Below are 21,259 nucleotides of genomic sequence, written 5' to 3'. Positions count from 1 at the left end.
TAAAGTCACTTTATGGACTTAAGCAAGCTCCTAAACAATGGCATCAAAAATTTGACAATACAATGATGTCAAATGGTTTCAAAATAAATGAATGTGACAAGTGCATATACTACAAAACTACAAAAAAATGTGTACGTTTTGCTATGTCTATATGTAGATGATATGCTCATTATTGGAAGCAACAAAGACATTATCAATCAAACAAAAAACATGCTCAAAGGGACATTTGAGATGAAAGACTTGGGATTAGCATATGTAATTCTCGGAGTTAAAGTCACAAGAAATTCAAACGGAATTATCTTAACTCAATCTCATTATGCTCAAACAATATTAGAGAGGTTTAGAAATTACTCTAATAGTACGGCAAAAGGTTTCACAAAACGAGTATGCACGTGTGATCGGAAGTCTCATGTACTTGACCAATTGTACTAGACCAGATCTAGCGCATGCAGTAAACGTACTTAGTCGATATACAAGTAATCCAGGTCATACACACTGGAAAGCTATAACGAGGGTACTCAATTACTTGCACTACACCAAATATTTCGGGCTTCATTATGGCAAAGAACCAGCAGTTTTAGAAGGATACAGTGATGCTAACTGGATATCAGATTCTAAAAACTCAAAATCCACAAGTGGATATGTCTTTACATTAGGAGGCACAGCAATATCATGGAAATCTACCAAACAAACAGTGTTAGCCAGATCAACCATGGAATCAGAGTTCATAGCCTTAGACAAAGCAGCAGAATAAGCTGAATGGCTTAGAAATTTTTTAGAAGATATTCCTATGTGGAAGAAACCTATGCCAGCTATATGCATACATTGTGATAGTCAATCAGCTATAGCTCAAGCTGAGAGTAATATCTACAATGATAAATCTCGTCACATCATAAGACAACATAAAGCCATTAGACAACTTATCTCAACTGGTGTAATCACAATAGACTACATCAAATCAGCTGACAACCTAGCGGATCCATTTACTAAAGGTTTGTCACGAGATGTTGTTGCTAAATCATCAAAAGGAATGGGTTTAAAGCCTATAACGAATGAGGATGCTTGACTGCAACCATACTTATTATGACTGGAGATCCCAATACGTAGGTTCAAAGGGAAAACAAAATCAAACAGAATCTAACCAAAGCACTTGAGACAAAGTAGTCTCTTCCCAGCTCCTAAGATGATCAAAGTACTAAAGAATGTGAGAAGGATAAGCATAAGCTTTTAATGATTCTATAGCTTCTAAAGCGGAGTATTACTCAATACTTTTCATGGTCAATCACCTAATGATTGTGAAATGGGGCCGTTTCTAGGGGAATGAATGCAAGGCTATATTCTCTAAGTTCACTCATGAAAACCAGGAATAGTTCAGGGCCACAATGAATACAATAGAGAACTAAGTTCTACAAGAAAATGAAGTTGTGTTATGCATGTTGTCTCGGTCTACATAAAACACCGGTCGGTTCAAGACATCATGTTCACCTTCTGGTAAAGTAAACCCGACAGATATTAACTATGAGTGGTTCAAGGCTTAAAAATGCCACCAACTCAAACACATTGAATTTTCGCAAACACTCTCGATAAGTCTGTCTAGTCTAGTCAGGATTAGAAAAGTATAGTTTTTTAGAGTCTATCGAGTCTGCATTTAGTCTGCATATGTTTAGAAGGGTCATTTCTATTCATGTGGGGGATTCTTGGATCCATTAAACAAAATGGGTTTTAATTAAAATGGTGAAAAGCAAATGACTTGGGCTATTATGTTAAACAGCCCAATAAAGCTTTAATGAAGAGATGAGGAAGAATCTCACATCAGGGAAGAGTAGGAGAAATGAGCAATATAAATATTGTCACTCATATACCATGGCTTAAACAACATGGAGAGAGAGGAAGGCTCTTCACGCGCGCGCCGCCGCCGCCGCCGTCCGGCCGGCTCGACGTGGGCGTGGGCTTGGGCTTGGTCTTGGTCTTGGTCTTGGTCTTGGGTCTTGGTGGAGGGCCTCCGGCCCAATAAGATTCTTTTTGGACCAAGTTAAGCTCACGTTTTTGCCATTTCATTTAAAAAACAGCATGACATTTGTGTATAAACGACATGTAGTTTGTCTAAAAATGACACAAAGTTTATCTGTTCGAAATGGATCAGAACTGAGTCAACAAGAGAGAAACTTGCGGAGAAAGTTGCTCAATGTTCCACTCCGAGATCCTTGAGAGATTTTCGAAAAACGTTGGCAACAGTTTCGAAAAACCGCTCCTCGTCTCCTCTGTATATATTGACTCTCTTACTTCTTCATTTTTTGAACGTTTTCTCACAACCAAAACTATCAAATCCTTTAGCGTAAGTTCTAGAGAGTGTTTCGTAGAAATATTAGTTCGTAGAGGTTCTTCACGAGTGTCGTGTGATAACCTATCATGGTTTTATCCTGGGACTCATATTCGTACAGATCTGTCGCACTAACGGAGCGAATATTAAGAGTTAAGGAAAGAGATTCGTCTCGACTCCATGCTTTTATTTTCGTTACGGTTTCGAATCGTCTATGTATTTTCCTTAACATCGTTTATATTATATCGTTTCTTTTCATCCAGTTTTCCGGCTTCTACAATTTCTCCTCGGAAAAGTAAGACCTTCGTCACTCCAACCAATCAGCGTAGTCCCAGCCAGGACGCCATAACATGATTCGTGTCAAAATCTCTTTTTTGCATATTGAACAATTCTACTTCTCTTATCGAGAGGTTTTGGTTTGCTCTTCGTATAGACCCCATTTAACTACGTCTACAAGAGTTTTCCTGAGGCCCATATATTATGATCCATAATCCACCATGCACTAACGAACTGTATTTCTTACAAACTGTATGTCTACCTTTTTCATTTCGTTATCCTAAGAAAAAGTTTATCAGAACTAACATTTGTTGACACATTTAATCTAAAATTCTTAGGCTCAACTATTTTTGTTATGATTTTATTTATATATATATGTATATTTTTTTTTTTTAACATTTGTTGCAAGAAAATAACGTGCTTAACATTTTGGAAACAAAATCGCAATTCTTGTTGGATCGTTTACCAAACAAGTGATGATGCATGAAGCAATTTAATGGACCCATCACATCTGGACAGCACCAATGTTCACTTTATTTCATGATTCTGATATTTTCCGAAGAGTGGGTAGATTTTCGGAAATAACCAAGATTAAAAACCCAATTTATCATTTAATTATGAGAATTTGCAAACATTTTTGTTAGCAATTTAGGTTTTCGTTTCGGTAATGTATGATTTTCTTTCTGTTTAAATAAACAATATTTAATTAAACAATGGTATCCTTTTATATATCTAATGGCCAAAACCAATCATTGAGTACTGCTATACCCATACATTTTTGACAACGAGGAGAAAGCTGGTTCTGGGTAGTTGACATTATTTGATCTCACTATCTCAGAGATATAACTATATACCTCTTGACGTCAAAAAAAAAAAAAAAAAACTATATACCTCTTTAAAATGCATATATATATTTTAGAACTAAGTTTTATCTTCGAAAATTTAGAAATGATCACCACAAATATTGTTGGCGACGAGATTCAAAGTAATTACTACATAACATATTTCAAACAACAAATAATCAAATATTTTATTACTTCTACAATATAAAGCTAGGAACATAGGCTTTAAATCGAAATTGAATACCAAAACTACGTATTTTGAAAATAATGATTAACTTATGATTATCTCAAATCTATGCAATGACCCATACTAATTTTCAAAACTGTGTATCATATATAAACATATACAGCATGAAAATAATTAGAAATTTGCTATGTGAACTAAAGACAGAGTTAAGTGTCTTCGAGAGTGATTTCAATCATAGTAAATTATTGTGAACGTTTTAAATAACTAAATAATCCGGTTTTTCAATTTCTTTCAAGATTAGATTGGTCTCTAGTCCGAGGTACTCCGTTTATTAAAATTTAAAATATTATGTTTGTAAACGTTACAAATACGTTTATTGATCATAGTAGACCACTGTAGAAGTTTTTTGAAATGGCTACCATGAACCCAACATTCTTAGTTACAGGAAAAATGCCGCAGCATGTGAGATCATAAACCTATGTCAATTCTGTATTTTCTTGCATGCAAGAATAAGGTTAAATAAAGTTACGAAAAAGAATAAGAATAAATACGTATTATACATTTAATATCCCCGTAGGGACAAAGAATTATGTCATCTATGTGACCCATTATGGTCTTATAGGTCACGCGAGAAATGAATGAATATTATAAGTTTCTTGAATTTGTACAAAAGTACTGCAATTAATAACTCTTTTTCCTTTTAAGTTAAAAACAATAACATTTTTATTATCGTTGGTGTGTATTAGTAAATCGGTAAAAGCGCGTGAGTACACGTGAGAAAAGTGAATTTTAAAGAGATGCTTTTTGCTAGTTATGATTGGCATTGACTCTGTTGTCCAAATGCCTTTGTAAACTTCAGCTTTTTCCTGTCTTATTTGTATGATTCCATCTTCAACCCCTTTTTATTGTTTAATCCCAAACTGCCCCAACTTTTTGTTTTCTATTTTATGACCCCCAAATCTCCAAAATGACAATTAATTAAATAATGGTTTTGAAAGAAACTGGTTTTCTACGGCACGATGGAATTAAAAACCGGAATCCAATATACTGACCTAAAATCAAGTACTATTTCATGTGCATTATTAATTTCTTTGAGACGTTTTGTAATAAAAATATTTCTAAATTAATTGCACTTCATAAATCATAAATGCATCTTAGTTTAAGATTCATTAAAGCATGTTTGTCTCTCTCTCCTGACAAATCTTTTTTTTTCTTTGCTAAAATTTGGTCTCCTGACAAATCTTGATCTAATCTTTTCACACTTAGCTCTCCACATGCTTCAAATCACTAATCTCACATTTTCTTTTGTTATAAATTTAACAAACTATTATAAATAGCCGTTTAACTTTTAAATTTATCTGAAACTCCATTTTATTTTAGAAAGAAGATAGTTTAGTGGTGAAACTTGAATTTTACCGTAATGTGTGTCCCCGACACCGTGCAAATCAGAAGTTGTAACACTATTACCGAGCTCGAACTGGCATAGATAACCTCGTTAATATTATTATAACAATCAAAATTTAAATAGGTCAATCTGACGAACACTTCTAAATTCACTAGCGTCCAATTTGTTATAATATATAATCGACAAGCTTTTGGCCTTTTTCTTCAATCTCAATGTAAGAAAAGTTTTGGATCTTTCCTCTGATATAGTCTCTTAAGTTAATTACTTACTACAATTAAAAACTTATTCAACATGTGAAGACCATAGTGTATCTTTGTCCCATATATTAAAAATATAACATTTTGTGAGGAAAAACATTTAAACTTTCGATTTAAACATAACTTTCTACTCTATTATAAGGTAGCTAATTAAGCATTTACAAATATATAATAGCACTATTATATGAAACAAATAGTATATTCCGTTTGGTTTCACTTTCCGCCAAGTGTTTGAGAACTATGAATTGTGTCTGTATCATTTTCAAGAGCAGGTAGTAAAGATAAAAAGCTTATCTGTTAATTATATTAACAAATAAGACAACATTAATAATAAATCCTTAGGTACTCTTACTCCATCATAGATATGTCAGCTGCTTGTGAAGGCACGGCTTTTTTCAATTGACACTCTTGTTATCTAAAAAAAATGTTTTTCCTGGGATTCTTTGACAAACGATAGTCTTTTTAGTGCTGGAAGACAATTCGGGTTTCCGACTATTTGACGTATATTAAAATGATATCTAAAATATAGTAAAGTGAAAAGAAGAAAAGAAAAGCAGCTTAACCACATTGCGAATGTTTCCCTTTACAGCAAGCATCCTATGTATCTTTCCCTTTCTGTCTCGGAGAAAACAAATTTTTGGAGGGAAACTTGTCTATATATATAGAGTAAATGTTATATATATATATATATATCCTTTTGTGGATATATTATGTGAGAATAGTTTTTATTGTTGTTTAGTAAAAACAAACAATAAGATAAACAGTTTTGTATCGTAGTTAAAACACCAAACGTTTTTAAAAATATTAGGTTATTTCAAGTTTATATGATTATCCAACCTTAAATTGGGTTTTAGCTCACAAACATAGTTAGCAAAACTAACTCTCAATTGAATTCAATTGTTTAGTTCGTGGACGAGTCTCGGAAACTAAAGCATAGTTGACGACAAAAACATATAGTGGTTACCAAACAGTGAGCAAAGATTGTCAACCAAGTGTATGGGCTTGGACTAGTGTATCGTTACTGTGTATACGTAAAATAATTAAACTGAGACCAATAAACATTAAAAACGTCAAATCAAATAATTTAGACAAATGCTGTTCGGATAGTTTGACAAAATGCTAACAATCCATGGGTTGTGACTAGCATCATTGAGGAGAATAATGTAGAGTAGAAAAAAAATTCTGTCATGTTACTCTAATTTTGTCCTATCAAGTTACTCTATTTACTATTCAAATAGTAAAATTTATACACTCATTTTTACTCTTAAGTTTTGTTAGAGTAGCGTCATTTATCATTGTCTCTCTATTTCTTAAGTGTTTCCCACCATTTTGTTTTTGGCCATTTTTCACTTTTATATTTTACTCTGATTTACTCTCATCTCATCTTACCACTCAGACTCCATAAGTTCAAGTAGTTTTCATTGAATGGTTGGTTAATGGTTTGATAATCAATCTAATCTTTAAATTAGTTGGCCAAAAACACCAAATACAGCTAATCTTATCTTTATTTTATAAATTTACAAAGCGAGTTAAATTCTTTATTAATTTTCATCATTTAGTGCCGTATTTGTGTTTTACGTGGACTCAGATATATTTAGTAAATAACGAAGTGGGTGAGTAAGTGCATTCTGCATAATCTATATCGCATACTTAAAAGTTTTAAATTATTGAACTGAATGTACAATTTATTTCCTTGTATATATATATATATATTTTGTATATAGTTTATGTTCAAAAAAATTTGTTCTGTATATTTTTTTTTTGTATATGATTAAATTTAAGTAGAATAGGAATGTTTTTTTTTATAGAATAGCTATGTTAGAAGTAATTTAACACTAGGAATGAGTAGAAAAGTTAAAAGAATGTGTCACAAGAAAAGAAAAACAAAACAAAACGTAGCATCCTAATAATCCTATAAGTGTAGAAGAAACAGAACGGGACAATGAGCAAAGCGATGGTTCAACGACTCCCACCTAGATTCCAATGAGCAATACAATCGTTTTCACTTTTTAGTTCTTTCAATGATAGCTCACCAGCAATATATATTTTACAAATTTTAATTGAAAGTCGTTCAAATTAACAAACAATAAATATGGATATATATATATATATATAAGGCTTTTATAGATGTATAGTTTTGTCTCCTTTTGTTTTCGTTTTTTTTCTTGGTTTATCATAAAATTAGTAAAACCAGAGATTGTTTTGCCCTCTGGCTAGTCTTGTACATGTCATTTTCCACTTATTACTTTTGTGTATACGAACTATCAAAGACTCCTTGTTTCACCACCCTTGTAGATTGGTTTTCTTTACTTTTGTAAACTATATGATTTTTTTTAAAACTATAATTATATGATGACTTACGAGAAAACTATATATACATTTAAATGGTATTTATAGTTCTTTTGAATTTATTGTCTAAGCATATTTAATAACTTTCAAACTATTATAAAACAATATCAATTTTTTTTCTTTTTCTTTTTGTTAATAATACACAAAAATTACTATAAATGGTATGGAATGTCAAAATCACTAGATGAACAAAACTTTTAACTTAAATATAAATTTTCAGCATATATATGCTTGTTCGCAGAAAGACTAAAAACATGAAAACCTTTGTCAAGAATGACTGTTGTAAACTGTTCTATATCATGTAGTTAGAACATTTTAGACCTATTACTAATCTATCTCTATAATAATAGTATTTAGAATCAAATTATTCCAATTCATCTCTATTTTTTAAAATAGAGATTACTATTTTATTCTATATATATACTTTAAATATCAATTTCTATTTTTACTTTATATTTTTTAAAATGCTTTTTTAAAATGAATATATTAGAGTAAACTCAATTATATTAGATTAAACTCAATTTTCATTAGGCAGTTTCTTTGGTTTAGAAGAAAAATAAATTATATTGGAAATCATCTTAGTTCATCTAGATCACAAATTTGGTGTAAAAATTTAATCATATTTCCCGTTATATTTTTTTGACATTGTTTTTATTTGTTAAAATAAAAGATGTTTTTATCTTATAAATAAATAAAATGTTTATTTTCGAACATTTCCTATGCTTTTGTTTTGTTATTTACATCATCGGTATAAAACGCAAAGAAATAAATCCCAAATATACTTATTTAAACTCAACTAGAACATTTTATAAATTAGCACAACTACTATCTATTATTTGCATTTTATGATTTGTTTTTTAATATATAGTTTTACGTGTATCGATATCCCACGTAACATGTGTGCTTTTAATGCAAAAGAGAGTCTCCAAAATACAAAAAGCTTAAAGATTTTGATAAAGGCTATAAGAAACGGTGAGTGGTGATGTAAGATTCTCTCTCTCTCTATTGGGTCAAAAAAGTTTTAACCCAAGAGCTCTTCTTCTTTACGGTCTTTCTCTGTGTATGCGCGCGTGAGAGAACAGCTTAATTAGAAAATAAAAAAAAAAACAAATCTTTGCTACATATCTTTTGGCTGTATCCGTATATATGTTGTTTCTTCCTATCAGAAACTCAGATTTGTTTCTCAATGGTGGAAGAAGAAGACAAGTGATTGGTTCTGTTTCTTGGAGTTTAGTTTCTTATGATTCATACATCTGAAAGGGAAATACAAATCAAATCTCTTTGTTTCTTTCTCTGTCTTTAAGCCCCAAAACCCATTTTCAAATTGCTTCTTCTAGTTATTGCTTTGAGATTAGTACAAAGTGAGTTTTGTTTTCTTACATTTTCTTGATTTTTAAAACCTCGATGTTGCAATTAATCAATCTTTTGGTTACAGTTTGATTCTTTTGTAAATGGGATTTGAAGACAAGAAAATGCAGAGTAAGAGACACAACCGTTCCAAGAGGTTTGTTTTTTTTAGCTCAGTTCTCAATTTTAATTTTCTGGGTAGTTAAAATCTGCCCAGAAGCAAAGTTAACTTGCTGCTTGATGGTTCAAAGTTTGAGCCTTTGTTGAAGAATTTAGGTTTAGGACTAAAAAGGTTGAAACTTTGGTCTGAATGTATTGTATTAGAATCAAAAAAAAATCAATCAGAGTACTTGGAACCATTTCTTATCTTTTTTTTTTTTAGAAAAAATATGGTAGACTAACTGATCGTTGTTTATTATCTTTTCTGGGTTTCAACTGTTTTCTGATTGATTCTTGGAATCTTGATTACTTTATTCTATAGCTGGACTGTTCCTGAAAAGAAAAAGCTTGAAGAGGATAATAATAATAATAGCATTGTTTCTTCTCTGAATGCTTCTCAACGCTTCAAGCTGGTGAGTTCAAACCAATAACAACAACTTCCTTTTCCATTTATGATTTTGCAAAGCTATATAACACTCTCTAACTGTTTCTTTCCCTCAGGACTTACCTCGTTGCTGTGATAAATCTGTTAAGGAAGTAAAAGTCCAGAGCTCTCTCAAGCAAGAGGTTTTGCATTTAAACTTCTCTCTCTCATCTACTCAAAGTATGATTTGTTTTCCTTACCATCTTTGGTTACATTACAGATTCAAGAGCTTGAGAAGAGACTACAGAACCAGTTTGATGTTCGTGGCGCTTTAGAGAAGGCATTAGGCTATAAAACACCTTCTAGAGACATTGACTCAAAGGCCAACTCTACTCCGAAGGTAAAACTAATCCGTTTCTAGGCGATGAACCGTTGATGTTGTGAAGCTCACTGATGGTTTTGTATATATCTTGCAGCCTGCAACAGAATTGATAAAGGAAATAGCGGTGCTAGAGTTGGAAGTTTCACATTTGGAACAGTATCTTCTCTCTTTGTACCGTAAAGCATTTGATCAACAGTCATCTTCTGTATCTCCAAAACAACAGCAGACTCCTAGTTCTCCTAAGTCCACTCTTAGAGGCAAACGTCTGGACTTCTCAACAACACCACCTGAACAACCTCGGTGTGTCTCCTTTGACAACAGACTAAAGAGCCCATGTATGGTCAAAAAGGAACCAGATTCTCCCAGCCTTAGCTGCAGACAAGATAACTTAGCCATGGAGGATCCTAGGTGTTTCTCCTTTGACAGTAGACTGAAGGAGCCTGGTTCTGCTGCTAGGAAACTCAATCAAGAAGGCTCAACAGAGTGCTTCTCCTTTGACAGTAGACCAATGCAAGCTGGTTCTGCTGCTAGGAAACTCAATCAAGAAGGCTCAACAGAGTGCTTCTCCTTTGAGAATAAACTGATGCAACCTGGTTCTGCTGCTAGGAAACTCACTCAAGAAGGCTCAACAATCGATTCACGGTGTTTCTCCTTCGACAATAGGCTGAAAGATCAATCTCTTTACGAGGAGGAGGACATTGATTCATGTGTTCGCCGTTGCCAGTCTACTCTTAACCAACGTTCCACCTTCAATGGATCAAACACTGCAAGCCTTGCAGAACACATGGGAACAAAGATATCAGACCACATATTCATGACACCAAACAAGCTATCAGAGGAAATGATAAAGTGTGCATCAGCTATATATTCCAAGCTCGCTGACCCTCCATCGATAAACCACGGTTTCTCATCCCCGGGCTCATCTCCTTCGTCAACAAGCGAGTTTTCACCTCAAGAACAGTATGATATGTGGAGTCCAAGCTTCAGGAAAAACTCTGCTTTTGATGATCAGTTCGAGTTCAGCGGACCTTATAGCTCAATGATCGAAGTGTCACACATTCATAGAAACCAAAGGAGAGGACGTGACCTTGACTTGATGAATCGAAACTTCAGGTAAGCCTTTGCAGCTATCTGAGTCTTCCTTTTGTTTGTTTTCTCGCTCAGGATTTACTCATTGGTTTTATACTTATGCAGGTTGATGATCAAGCAGCTGGAGAGTGTTGATCCGAGAAATCTGACTCATCAAGAGAAACTTGCATTTTGGATTAACATACATAATGCACTTGTGATGCACGTACGTGGTTTACTCTCCTTTGATCTTTACCTATGTTTATGCTGTACTTATACTTGGTTTTCACCATTCCAGACATTTCTAGTAAATGGGATTCCACAGAACAACGGGAAGCGGTTTTTACTGCTCTCCAAGGTAAAATATTATCAACACACTGTTCTTGGTCTGCTTCAAGAAGATGAATTAGAAATGGCAGACTTACATTTTGAGCTCTGCTTAACGTTACATTTTGAGCTCTGCTTAACGTTTTACAGCCAGCTTACAACATAGGAGGTCGCATGGTAAGCATAGAAGCGATACAAAGTTATATTCTTCGTATCAGGATGCCTCGTCCTGGCCAAGTAAGGCTCATCACTTATCGAGTTATCTCAGAGCTACAGATTGTCAGTGACACTGTTCTAAAGTTTTCTTGCTTCCTGTTTGTAGTGGCTGAAGTTATTACTAATTCCAAGAAAGTTCAGAACCGGAGATGAACATCAAGAATATTCCCTCGACCACTCCGAGCCTCTCTTGTACTTTGCTCTTTGTTCGGGCAACCATTCTGATCCAGCGGTAAGTAGAGAAGGCTTACACATTTGCTGTCTTGTTTAAAGTGTTAAAGAGGGTCTTGAATGTGTGTTTTTCTTTGGCTTTAGATTCGTGTTTATACCCCCAAGGGAATATACCAAGAGCTAGAAACAGCGAAAGAGGAGTATGTTCGTGCAACCTTTGGGGTAAAGAAAGACCAGAAGCTAGTTTTACCAAAGATCATCGAGTCTTTTAGCAAAGACTCGGGGTTGAGTCAAGCGGCATTGATGGAGATGATTCAAGAATGTCTCCCAGAGACAATGAAGAAAAGAGTAAAGAAACTTAACTCAGGGAGATCAAGAAAGAGCATTGTTGAGTGGATGCCACATAGTTTCGTGTTTAGATATTTGATAGCCAGAGAACTTGTTAGATGAATCTGTTTCTTTTGTAATGTTATTGGTGAAGTGTATAGGATGAGGATGATGTAATGTGTAGTGTAGAAATAGAGAGGGAAAACTGCATGCCGTTTTCCGGGACAATGTTTTGGCTTTGTTGTCTTTGGTACTGTGTACATACTAAATCAATTCCCTTATATTTTTTTTTATGAACCTGAGGCTTGAGTGACTTACTTTCATATAGGCCTGGACGTTCGGGTTCGGGCCGGTTTCTTTCGGGTCCGAATCTTTTCGGGTCCTAAATATTTAGATCCGATAGGTACTTAGAAATTTTTGGTTCGGGTTCGGATCGGTTTTTCTCGGATCCGGATTGGTTCGGGTATATAATTAAAATACCCATTAAATATCCGTAATTTTTCGGGTCCATATCGGGTCCGGGTCGGGTTCAGGTATTTAGGATCTGAAAAGGACATGATATACCCAATTTCATCAACTTTAGTTGAATATTAGTCATATATACCTAAAATTTTACAAAACAAATTAAATGAAACTATTAATAATTAAAATAAAACATTTTAAAACTCTAAATTTTACATTTTAAAGCTTTATATTATTTTACGAATGTTAAAAAATAATAACAAATGTTGTTAACAAAAGATATTTCAACTAAATCATAAAATAATATATATAAAATAGAACACAAAAACATCATAGTTTTAGATATACATGTTTTTAACTCGGGTACAAATCGGGTTTTATCGGGTCGGGTCTATTCGGGTCTGTTCTTTTCGGGTCCGGGTCTATTCGGATCGGTTCCTTTTCGGTTCCGGTTCTTTCGGGTAAAAAAAATTTAGACCCAAAAGGTATTTGTAAATTTTCGGTCCGGTTCCGGGTCGGATATTTTTGGGTCGGTTCCGGTTCGGGTCTTCGGGTCTAGGTTAAAATGCCCTTTTTATCCATGAAATAAACGGATTAATTGAACCTTTCACAAAGTGAAAATGGTGTAGGCTATATTATAGATTGAAAATTGATCTTCCAATAAGAAGGAACAAGTCTAGATATGGATCTTTATTAACAAATTTTGTTTGTGCTGATTGCCTTCATTATTTATTATTTAACTTGTTACAATAAGCACATAGATTAGAACAAAATATTTTTTTTTTTAAATAAGAACATCATTGAGTTAAAAGTTAAAATAAAAACATTATTATTATTTCCTGAACGCATTACAAACTATGTAATACAAATGGTCATAAAACATAAATTTTAATAAATTTGACACCAACATAAACTATTTTTTTTCAAAACATCAAATAATAAAAGATCAAGTGCAATATTATTTTGTTTATATAACTTTCATAGTTCAATCACCCAACGAATAAGTGTTAAATAACAATCGATCATTTAAATAAAAGTATTGAAAAGCCAAAAATCTGAACTGAAAGTGAACTAATGCCATACTGAACAGTATAAAAGTTACAATATTATTTATTCACTCCCCGTGAATCTAGTGCACATTTGAAATTATTCACCATTTTTATTTATCATACTATGAATCATAAACAAACCCAAAAGCTTTTTTAGTTCTGGGATATTATATGCAAACTTTCAATAAAAACTTTGGTGGATAGCTTGGTGAACGTACACACTTTTTCTTTTTATCTTTAGTTTTCTGGTAAAATTCTCTTGCTTTTTCTTTTCTTTCTTTTCATGTTGTTTGGGTTTATGTTATGTAATAATACACTTTTCTCTCCAAATAAAACACTTTAAAGTGCTCCATATATAAAAAAGTATCTATGCTACTCCTTCAGTTACAGTGTGATAATTTAATAGCTGTACTCTATACATTTATATAATTAACTATTTTATGCTAAAGAACAAAAGATCATTGAGTATTTTAGTTTTGTGTTTGACCAAAATTTAAAGTAAGATTTTTTTGAAGTCTATTTTTGGTTGGTAGACGTTGACATAACTAGAAGCCTACACCTGATTTAATTTTTGGTCAATTTTTTAAATTTTTAATCAAACACAAAACTAACACAACTTTATAGTGTAGACTTATGGTGATGTTTACAAAAAAAATATTAAAGTTTAGGTAATACAAAATTAACCTCTCGTAGACTTATAGTTAAGTTGATGTATACGCAGATGAAGTCTATTGAAAAAAAATCAAAAATATTGTCAACTGCAAAAACTAACTTCTTATATGTAGACTTTTTATTTGTTTTTTTAAAGGTAAACGTATAGACTTCTCGTAAATTCTCGTGAAATATATGGTGTAAAAATTTAAATTTAATCAATTGCAAAAACTAACATGTGTTTTGACTGACAGACTGCTGAGTAAGTTTGCACCTAATTGTGGTCATACAAGTAAGTCTGATGTCATTATACAGATCTGAACACTGACGAAAACCAAGTGATTAATTATTTTCCGGAGCAAGTTCGTTTCCAGACTTTTCTACCTTCCAAACTTCGAATATCACCGTAATGTTCTTAAAAATGAAGGTTACGAGAATATTTTAGATGAAAAGAGAAAGAAAATGACAAGAAATGAATATGAACCTATGCTTTAGAGCCCATTTGAATATCCAGAGAGAAGGTTTATCCGTGGGCTACACCTTCACTTAGAAATTAGTCTGGGCTTTTCCGAAGGTCTGGGACACCCCCAGGTAAAAAAAAAAAAAATGACAAGAAATGAAGTTTAGTTGATGTAGAATGAGGAAAGAAGAAACACAGATTTAATACTTGAGCTTTTAAAAGCATTAGCATTACCACTATGCTCTACATTATCCAATCAACAACTGTTATAAAATCATTTAGAGAAACATTTACTAAATGCTAATGCTCTCCAACTCTCTGGCTAATGCTCTCAAATGAAACTTTTAGAAGAGCATTTGCATTTATAATTTATAAAATTAAGGAAAATATATAATTAATTCATTTATTTTATTTAATAATATCATAAAATTATTTTTATATCCAGAAATAAAATTTTTGATTTCTAAAATAAATTTACAATAAAAATATTTTTTTAAAAAAGTATTTCACATTTAAAATATAATTTAATTTATATAATTTAATTTACTTCAAATGTGAAATATTATTTTTAAAAATAGATATTTTAATTATAAAATTTATTTTAAAACAATATTTTTTCGATATAAACATAAATTTTAAATTATTAAATAAAATAAATTAATTTTATAGCTTGTTAATTTTATATGTTAATATATTTATATATATATAAATATTAGAAATAAATTCATTAAAAATAAATATATTATATATTATATACTAATTTTTATAATAATTTTAAATAACATACTCATACTGCTCTACCAATCATCCTATTAAACAATTTAGCAAAAGCATACAGCTCCTGCAGCATTCTCCTTCTATAGTATACTGCTACTGCTATTGCTAATGCTTTACCAATCAAGACCTAGTTGTTTATAGTGGTTGAAGAAATTTATAATAATGAAGGTTACGAGAGTATTTTAGGGTATTTATTTTTTAAAATATTTTTTGAAAATAAAAGAAAGTATACAATAGTGACATTTTTGTAAATATTTGGAATAATTAGGTATTATGTTGGAACTTTTTGGCAAAATATTATTGACAAAAAGACATGATTATATTTGTATTTGAACTCAAATTTTAGGTCATTTTAGCAAAACCTTCTTAAGATAATATTTAAGTTTTAAGCAAAAAAGGAAAAACAAAACTACATTATTGTTCTATTTTCCGTTAACGTGTTTTGCCGAAAAGGAAAGAATGCGATAAAGACAAATCCAATTAAAGTTCGTAACTTTCAGACAGGCAGTGCCGTGCAACAACAACAACTTGAGAGTTAAGATGAGTCACCAAGTTCAGAATGAATTCGAGTTGCCAGTGGTGCTAAATAAAAGCACGTTTGTAACTAACTTAACCTTTTACCAAATAAAAAAAGAGTTGATTACTAAGAGAGATTTTTTGACTTTCTATTACAACTAGAAACATTTTTTACAAGTTACACACTTTGTTGTGGGTCACCAACAGATTGTGAACAATTTTACTTTTAATAAGACTCATGTTACTAAAATTACACCATAAAACGTGGACAATGACTCTGTTATCTCCAATACAAACATTTGGCTTCTTGAGCTCAATTGATAAATTATCTGCCGTTAACCTTCAATCAAAATGAGAAAGAGATGATATTGTGAGTATGAGCGGAAAGAAAAATCGAAGAAGCGTTTACCTTTTGTCGGAGAGTAATAGATCTTGCATGTCATAGATTTCTGATCTAAGGAATTTGCGCTTTGTCATGATGTGGATGAATGTAATTTTGATTGGAGTTGAATTTAGATTCTGAGATGATGAATGGAATCGAAAGAATATTGTTCATGTCCACAATTAGTTTATAATTCTGTTAAGATGTTCATGTCTACAACTAATTTATAATTCTGTTATCCACGTTTTGGTGTCCACGTCCACATTTTGTTTACACATTAATATATAATATATACATATATATGAACATGGATCTTAAAAGATAAAGAATTTTATATATAGTTTATTATGACAATTATTTTTGTTTAATATATTTTAAAAGTTGAGATAAAAGTAAATAAATACATAAAGTAGAATAAGAAAAATAATAAAATGAAACAAGAAGAGGAGAAAGATTCTCTTTAGTTTAGGGTTATAAGAGTATTTTTGACAAAAGAAAGTACGTCTCAAGTGATAAATGTTTTGTAGTGTAATTTGAACGTGGGAAAGTGTCTCTAAATGTAAAATATTCATAAAAAAACTAATGTCCAAAACTATATTTCAAAATTTATTTTTCCGTTGCACATACAGAGGCAACAAATTCTCATCCATATGTGAGCAATCCTAAAGCATATCTCAACCCTAAACCAAGTCTTTAAATATCTCTCACTAGTCACTGCAATGTACACTCAATCCACAGAAAAAATATGAAGAATCACTACAGAACCACCATCTCTATCTCTCTTGCATATCTCTTTCTTTGTCTCTTCATCACATATGTGTCTTCACAATCTTTGATACGACAAATCACCGATGACTTCAATACCAATCTAAAAGAAGAAGAGCCTTACGTACAAAAACATCAAGAGATCTCATCGCGTCATTATAATGTCTCCCATTCAAAGACAGTAACGGGTATGAGAGATCGTCGTCCATCGACCTACTCTTACAAGATTGAGACAAACGTTGTAGACAAATTTGAAACTCGTCCTTTCACGGTTGGTGGGTACAATTGGTAAGTGAGAGTAATTTTGATATTTTATTAGCCTATAATCAAATCTTTTATATATATATATATATATATATATACTTACTTAAATTTTCATTGATATGGATCATCACAGGATTCTCCACGTGTACCTTAATGGGAACACAAAGGATGGTGGTGCAGGTTACGTTTCGCTTTACGTAGAAATAGACAAGTCAGGTTTCGTCGATTCTGCACATCAAGAGGTTTACGCAGATCTCAGGTTTTACATCTTCAACAGGAACGAGAGGAAGTACTTTACCATCCAAGGTTTTTGTGCTAATTTTCTTTAAAATGCAAAAAAAGATTATCAAACTTTGAAACATCAAACTTTAATACTCTCTCCGTTTCATATTGTAAGTAGTTTTAGGGAAATGTTTTTGTTTCACAATGTAAGTAGTTTTCGTATTTTTAAGTAATTTTTACATTTATTGAATACAGTGTGACCAATCAAATTAAAAATATTTATTTTTTATTGGTTAAATTATATCTAACCTATTTATTATAAAATATTTTTTAAAAACATAATAATTATCTTCGTGCTTTTAGCCAAAACTACTTATATTATGAAACGGAGGGAGTATATAACAGTAACATATAAATATATTTATTTATTGTGTTCATTGTAGATACGGATGTATGGCGATTCGATGCTTTCAACACGATGTGGGGATTCTCTAAGGTCCTCCCGGTTGATACATTCAAAGACCCGAAAAATGGTTACCTGTACAATGGAGAACACTGTGAGTTTGGTGTTGATGTGATCGTTCCTACTCCCTTTGAAGAATCAGAAATTTTCTCTATCAGTAGTAGTTCTGATAAATACACCTGGACGATTCAGAACTTCTCCACGTTGTTCAAAGATGTTTACTCACCTGTGATCTCTCTTGGAGGAAAAAAATGGTGAGTCCACATCATTTTTGTGTCACCACTATTCATAATTGACTTCGTGCATATTATTAAAAACAAAAGTTAAGTTATTGTTTTATATGCTTAACAGTTGTGGTAGTAACAAAATTTATCCCATATGATGATCAGGATATTGTTAGTGGCTCCAGATGGTTCTGGCTCCGGAAGAGGAAAATACGTTTCAATGTTTCTTCAACTTTATACAAATCAAAGAAGAGCATATGAGTACATTTATGTTCGAGCCATGTTTCGAGTTCTTAACCAACAAAAACTCAGTAACCGCGAAGGGGAACGTAAGCGGAATATATATATCCTTCGTTATGAACACATATTTACAATATGACTAATGATTGCTTTCTTGTAATCATCCGGATTCTTTTTTTGACAGTCAGGAATTGGTATGGAAGAACCTATAGTTGGGGTATCGTGGACCTTATCTCTTTCGACGATCTCAGAGATTCATCAAAGGGTTTCCTTGTGGATGACACGTTGATGGTTGAAGTCCAATTGGAGGCTATTTCTACTACCAAGTACTTCCCTTAGTTAACTAAATGAATATTCAGCTCTATCTTGGCGTTATTACGAACCATTTTGTGTTTTTCTTTTCGGGTATTATCAACCACACAATTTAATAAGAATCCATGTCAAACCAAGAAAAAAAATATTCATAAAAGTATGTAATGTTTTGTTGAATGAATTTTGTAATGTTTTACTTTAAGCTGTTCATGTCAATAATAAAACTCTTTTATATTGTGTTTAATGTTTTGTTTTAGAATTTTGTATATCAAACATAGAACATGTCATTTAATTCACGGGTGAATATGTAGTTTCCATTGACTCGAGAGGAAAAATAATAAGATAACATAAAAATCAAGTGTTGATCATGTAGAACAATCTCCAACGTATTGCTCTATGATAACAATCTCCAAAATCCAAATGCAGAGTAAAATATATAAATATGCTATTTTCTATAAATAGAAGAAAAAATAACAAGGAATTTTTTTTTCTATTTTAGAAAAAAAAATAGAGATGGGTTTTATTTCTAAATGTTAGTCATAAAACCAGAGGTAGTTTGTGTTCAAAAAAAAAAAAACCAGAGGTGGTTAAGCTTTTCGAAAAGACATACAGCCTGATAATTCGAACGACCACATAAACATCAGACCAAAAAGACAGGAATTTAACATAGAACAATTGAAGAAGATATATGTGTATGTGATTCCTTTTTTTGTCTTCCAAACATCTCCTACATCTCATAGAATGAAGATTCTCTCTGGACACTTGAAAGTTTAACTAAAACACAATGAAATTTGTAAACATACAGTTTTACTAGAAATCAGTTCAACAAATTTTACTTGTTTAATCAGAATAATTAGACATTACTTTTGTACCTAGACACTGACTAATCATTAATCTACCTAGCACAACAACAGCTGTTAATACAGCTTCCATTCCTCATATATATTCTTTTCTTTTCTTCATCTTTCGGATTCTCCATGTTTGGTAACTTATTTTTTGATTGACATGTTTGGTAACTTAGTATTTCTTCAAACTCATCTTGCTGCGCACTTGCCAGTTCTGCACGTAAGCACACACTTCAGTGTTATAGTCCTTTATTGAACTTAAAATCACCTCCTTTTTTGTCTGAATGTGACATCTCAAGTAACCTGCACCCATAACATACCAATAGCAGAGAGTATGCAACCAATAGCTAATCCCACATAATCAACAGCTTCACTAGAGGAAGTAAGCTTTGGATACAAAGTTCAAATTAATAACTTCATGGGCTAACGACCCCTGGTTTGAATCCTGCTTTTAAAACCTCCATGCTTAACGATTTTGTTTATTTGGTTATTTAGAGATAAAATGCAGACTTTGCCAATTTTTAAGACTTTTCTTCTTTCTTTTTTTTCTCAGTCTTTGGGTTATCAAATTCTACAACTTGGGTATCTAGAATTTGCCAGATTCATAATCATAGTAATTTCGCTGCTAGATGGGTCAAATTTTGGGTCTTTGTTGAAGAATTACAGGTTTAGGACTAAAAGATGGAAGCTTGGTGTATTTATAGAATGTGGTTTGGATTCTGTTTTATGTTTATCTTTTCTGGGGCTTAACTGTTTTTGATTACTTTATTTATAGCTGGACTTTTATAGTATGACTTATGGTGTTGCCAATAAGGTTTTTTTTTTTCTGTAGCCGTAGAGGTCTTTAAGTATCTCCCATGATACTCTATAATTTACTATATTTCACTCTAAAATATAATAACTCTATTATATAGTTAGATTTGTTTCAATGGTTTACTCTTTAATATAATTACTCTATAATAGAGTAAAATATAGAGGAATGTTGTTTTTTACTCTAAATATAGAATAAAAAACAACATTTCTCTATATTTCACTCTATTATAGAATAAATTATTGGAGCAAATCTAATTTTATAATAGAGTTATTATATTTTAGAGTGAAATATAGAAAAAATTATTGAGTACCATTGGAGATGTTCTTCTGAGAGTAGGTGAGTTACTTAAAATAAACAAACACGGATCCACTCCACTTTTGAACATCGTACTGTTTATTAACACCTCTCGCAATCCTGTAAGCCTCGCACGAAGGTTATGGACTGTGAAGTTTTCTTGTTTCCTATTTGTAGTGGCTGAAGTTATTACTAATTCCAAGAAAATTCAGAACGGGAGATGAGCATCAAGAATATTCCCTCGACCACTCCGAGCGTCTCTTATACTTTGCCCTTTGTTCAGGCAACCATTCTGATCCGGCCGTAAGTAGAGAAGGCTTAAGCTTATCTTCTTTGAAACATTAGAGATCTTGAATGTGCTTTCTTTGGCTGTAGGTTCGTGTTTATACCCCCAACTCCCAAGGGAATCTACCAGAAGCTAGTCTTACCAAAAACCATTGTCTTAATTTTAGCAAAGATTCAGGTTTGAGTCAAGTGGCATTGATGGAGATGATTCAAAAATGTCTTCCAGAGACAATGAAG

General features: G+C 32.1%; 2 protein-coding genes across 2 annotated transcripts; both read left to right on the top strand.

Moving 5' to 3' along the window:
• Positions 1-8,633: 8,633 nt before the first annotated feature.
• On the top strand, positions 8,634-12,299 carry LOC106336766. The gene is made up of 11 exons (XM_013775700.1): positions 8,634-8,997; positions 9,072-9,140; positions 9,465-9,555; positions 9,644-9,709; positions 9,787-9,906; positions 9,983-11,001; positions 11,083-11,182; positions 11,255-11,314; positions 11,434-11,520; positions 11,606-11,731; positions 11,815-12,299. Exons 2-11 carry the CDS (start codon positions 9,088-9,090, stop codon positions 12,118-12,120), a joined length of 2,028 nt encoding a protein of 675 aa, XP_013631154.1. The 5' UTR covers positions 8,634-8,997; positions 9,072-9,087; the 3' UTR covers positions 12,121-12,299.
• Positions 12,300-16,948: 4,649 nt separating this feature from the next.
• On the top strand, positions 16,949-19,018 carry LOC106337187. Its single transcript, XM_013776248.1, has 5 exons — positions 16,949-17,347; positions 17,457-17,629; positions 17,989-18,262; positions 18,398-18,561; positions 18,657-19,018. The coding sequence occupies exons 1-5, from the start codon at positions 17,040-17,042 to the stop codon at positions 18,809-18,811; spliced, it is 1,074 nt and encodes a 357-aa protein (XP_013631702.1). The 5' UTR covers positions 16,949-17,039; the 3' UTR covers positions 18,812-19,018.
• Positions 19,019-21,259: the final 2,241 nt, after the last annotated feature.

The sequence above is a fragment of the Brassica oleracea genome, chromosome C4, assembly GCF_000695525.1.
Source record: "Brassica oleracea var. oleracea cultivar TO1000 chromosome C4, BOL, whole genome shotgun sequence".
Classification (NCBI taxonomy): domain Eukaryota; kingdom Viridiplantae; phylum Streptophyta; class Magnoliopsida; order Brassicales; family Brassicaceae; genus Brassica; species Brassica oleracea.
Note: the sequence above shows the minus strand (reverse complement) of the source record. Positions and strands in the feature narration are given on the sequence as shown.

Bases quoted from the DNA above. Each gene is read 5' to 3' on its own strand.
- LOC106336766 (XM_013775700.1), top strand. From the start codon at position 9,088: ATGGGATTTGAAGACAAGAAAATGCAGAGTAAGAGACACAACCGTTCC. The intron at 11,183-11,254 runs GTACGTGGTTTA...TCACCATTCCAG, and splicing joins ATAATGCACTTGTGATGCAC to ACATTTCTAGTAAATGGGAT. The intron at 11,732-11,814 runs GTAAGTAGAGAA...CTTTGGCTTTAG, and splicing joins GCAACCATTCTGATCCAGCG to ATTCGTGTTTATACCCCCAA.
- LOC106337187 (XM_013776248.1), top strand. From the start codon at position 17,040: ATGAAGAATCACTACAGAACCACCATCTCTATCTCTCTTGCATATCTC. The intron at 17,630-17,988 runs GTTTTTGTGCTA...TGTTCATTGTAG, and splicing joins GAAGTACTTTACCATCCAAG to ATACGGATGTATGGCGATTC. The intron at 18,263-18,397 runs GTGAGTCCACAT...TATGATGATCAG, and splicing joins TCTCTTGGAGGAAAAAAATG to GATATTGTTAGTGGCTCCAG.